Here is a 3367-nt window from a genome sequence, read left to right as displayed (position 1 = left end):
TTTGCAGTAAATCTTTCATTTAAACTCTCATTCAAGAAATGAGTTACTTGTTTTCCCTTGCCTTGGTCAATGCGTTCATACTTCATAATAAATCTCTTATTCAAAATAGGTGCTTTTTTTTGTAACAAATTGAGAGTTCATTCTCTCATGGTATTAGAAGAAAGAAATTTAAAGAGTTGACATCATGGAGAGTTAATTTACATCCTTGATTTGAGGGAGAAATTTTTATTAGAGAGGGAGTTATAACCGAGTGTGTATAGAGGTGCTTTTGTGAGTCTTTGGAAAGTGTCAGGAAGTATAACATCTTAGATGCTCTTGTATTCTATCTCTTTACAATAGTGAAATTCTCTGTCATCTTTTCTCATGGATGTAAGCTATATGTAAGTCGAATCACATAAATTGTATCTATTCTCTTGTGTTTCTCCTTTATTATTCAATCTTTTTCCCAATTTTCATATTGTCCATCCAAACATATTTAGATCATCATTATACTACGTTTTGACTTTAGAATCTTTCATCAATATTGTATACAAGTAGGACTCTGGATTTACTTTTTTTTTTTTTTTTTGGTGGAACTTGCTTTCAGTCAATGCCAAAAGGGTCTCCATTTGAATTTAAAAGGGCGTGTGAATAGAAGATATGCAAAAAAACATATATATTAATGAAGAATTGTGTATTAATTCCCCTTTCCTGCTTAATTTTTCCAACAATCAATGTTACAAGCATTAATTTGAAATCAATCCATCAAATAATTACTGTTCTACAGTACAGTTGCCGATTAAGCTGGGAACTTTTACAATTCCTTATTTTGATAATTTGAGATATCTTCGCTGAGAGTACAAACCAAATCTGTGTGCCAGCAACCATGCAATAAGGTTTGTCGTTTGAAATGTTGCCAAACAATAAAAATGTTAAAAAAGCTTCTTAGTTTGTTTAGGGAGAGTAATGAAAAGAAAGAAAGAAGCAATATGCATCATGCATGGGTCAGACAAATTCAGTCTAAGCAAGAATAGTGCTGCTATGAGGTTGGCTCATCAGCCAACCATCCGAATCAATGTAGTCCAACCTGGTTAGCCTGTACAGCACGTCCGTGCTCAGCCTTGATAACCATTTTACGCGCCGTGAAGTGTCTGCTCCCAATCCCGTGCAGTTGTACTCAACAAAAGTCAATTGGTACCTGAAACATTTGCGCTAGAGGATTATCAAAACATTTTATATACTGTAATATTCGTTCGTGGTTTAGATAGCTTTTGTAATTTAATGAAAATAAATCCTCCCCTGTAAGTTCATTCAACCTTGACCATTTAACTATTTTTGAGAGAGAATTTAATGTTCGATTCAAAAAATTTTTTGGAAAAGCAACTCTGCCCGGATCCAATAAATCTTGATTCTATTTCAAGCATTGGATTTGGCATCAAATAAATATGCCTTTATATTTACTTCAAATTTTCCATATGTACACTAGCAACTCCATATATGCATGTACCCAAAGGCTTTATCAGTATATCAAATAAAGTAAAAGAAAATGCAGTCTTTTTTTTTTTTTAATATATATATATATATATACACACACACACACACACACAAAGAAAAAAAGAAATAAAAAAGTCAAACAAGGTAAGTTACCATTACTGTCGCCCTAACGAGCAATTCATTGTGGTAGATTTTGTCCATGAGTATATATGGCAACTAATTAATTATGCGGAGTATATTTTTATTAAAAAAAATTAGATAATTAATGAGTATATTTATGGAAAGAGAGTAAATATTGAATGCTAAAGCTGAATTAAAGGGTGGATGATTTAAATAAAGGATGGAGAATGGTCTTACTCTCGGGAAGAGGTGTACCAAGCATTCCATCCTTGAGGAACTATGATGTTGCTCATATAAGTACTGTAGAATATCACCCTGGCATATCCTCTCCATGGCCGTCCCAGGTACGTCAGCCCATTGCCCACCACTCTGCAGTTTTTGAAGACGAACCCGTTGCTTTGTTCCGGACTGCTTCTTCCCTGTGCTGTTATGTATCCTGGTACGCCAGGCCCTAAAGCTGCCGTTGTCACCGCTACGGTACATCCCTACAAAAAAGAAAAAAGAATAAAAAAAAAAAAAAAAACTTTCTTAAATAAGAACATTAATTAATAAAGACTAAAAGTCGCAAAAAAGTATTTTTCCAAGTCAACTACAACATTACATATGCTATTTAATGGGAGCTTCAATGAAAAAAATTTTAAAAATGGAAGAATGATTATTAAGGAGAAAGATTTATATATATATACGTACGTCATAAATGGATTGGCCGCTGCCAAAGATGAAATCGACAGCGCCGACGATGGTGCAGCTCTTGAAGTAATGCCTGCCTTCGAAATCCCACAAGGTGTCTTGCACCCCGAAGAAACTACAACGGTAGAATGAGGACTTGTCACCGGCAATCATAGCCGCCACCGCTGGCGCTCGTGGGTTACCGTTTTGTGACATCGGAAGGTTATATGAGTTCTGTTGCATGCCCATATATGTTCATCAAAAATAATAATAATAATAATAATATATATGTTGGGGGCGTGCATTACGTACCGTGAAGCTGATGCTTCTAGCAAAGACATTGTCAGCCCAGGAGGTGAAGGTGGGGCTCTGCGCTATAGAGTCGTGATCAGACCATACCACATTGGCTTTTCTCCTTCCCTCTCCCTTGAGGTAGATGAACCCTTTCTCCCTTGGGATCGACACCTTCTCTCTACATAAGTGCATATGTAGATCCGTTGTGGATGGATGAATATGATTAATTTGCAGTGCAATATATTTAGATGAAAGTAAAAATCTGAGCAGCAAATTAACATAGAACCACGCACGTACTTGTAAAGTCCGGACTTGACAAAGATACAAATCCAGCGAGAATTGCCCCAGGGAACAGCATCAATGGCAGCCTGGATGGTGGTGAAATTACCTCGGCCCGACTGGTCAACGACAATGGTGGGAATGCTGTAGCCTGGCATCCTCCCACCGACTGCAGCTTCAGTCGTCGCAAACCCCAAGAAAGCAACTACCAGTGCGCACATACGGAGCCATTGACACTGGAGAGACATATCTTCAACGCGTTTGCCTCGTATCAGATGAATTAAAAGTTAATACTCAGGGGGAAGGAGGAGTGCCTGTGCCATTTAAAGGAGTTGGCTATTGCGGGAAGGGAGGCATTATGATATTACCATCCTTCAAAAATTTATATTTATACCGACTGCTCATCACTAATTGTGAGACTGCCAGCCGTGGCACAACGAAAGGTCTCTATTCATGGAATGTAGCCTCACATAAATTGACGAACCTAATTAATTACTGATTCATGGAATGTATATTAGATAAGTTTTTTTTT

The 3367-nt window shown here is 37.1% G+C and overlaps 1 protein-coding gene across 1 annotated transcript; it reads right to left on the bottom strand.

Moving 5' to 3' along the window:
• Positions 1-759: 759 nt before the first annotated feature.
• Positions 760-3166, bottom strand: LOC131152342 (probable pectinesterase 29). The gene is made up of 5 exons (XM_058104176.1): positions 2854-3166; positions 2575-2734; positions 2284-2496; positions 1831-2078; positions 760-1177 (listed from the first exon to the last, which is right to left on the bottom strand). Exons 1-5 carry the CDS (start codon positions 3081-3083, stop codon positions 1000-1002), a joined length of 1029 nt encoding a protein of 342 aa, XP_057960159.1. The 5' UTR covers positions 3084-3166; the 3' UTR covers positions 760-999.
• Between the last annotated feature and the right edge of the window lie 201 nt (positions 3167-3367).

Source organism: Malania oleifera, chromosome 3, assembly GCF_029873635.1.
Source record: "Malania oleifera isolate guangnan ecotype guangnan chromosome 3, ASM2987363v1, whole genome shotgun sequence".
Classification (NCBI taxonomy): domain Eukaryota; kingdom Viridiplantae; phylum Streptophyta; class Magnoliopsida; order Santalales; family Ximeniaceae; genus Malania; species Malania oleifera.
The sequence above is the reverse complement of the archived record's forward strand: the minus strand, read 5'-3'. Positions and strand labels throughout refer to the sequence as shown.

Coding starts and splice junctions, on each gene's coding strand:
- LOC131152342 (XM_058104176.1), bottom strand. CDS start 3,083: ATGTCTCTCCAGTGTCAATGGCTCCGTATGTGCGCACTGGTAGTTGCT. Junction 2,079..2,283: donor GCGGCCAATCCATTTATGAC/GTACGTATATAT, acceptor TCTTTTTTGTAG/GGATGTACCGTAGCGGTGAC. Junction 1,178..1,830: donor TGGTACACCTCTTCCCGAGA/GTAAGACCATTC, acceptor CAAATGTTTCAG/GTACCAATTGACTTTTGTTG.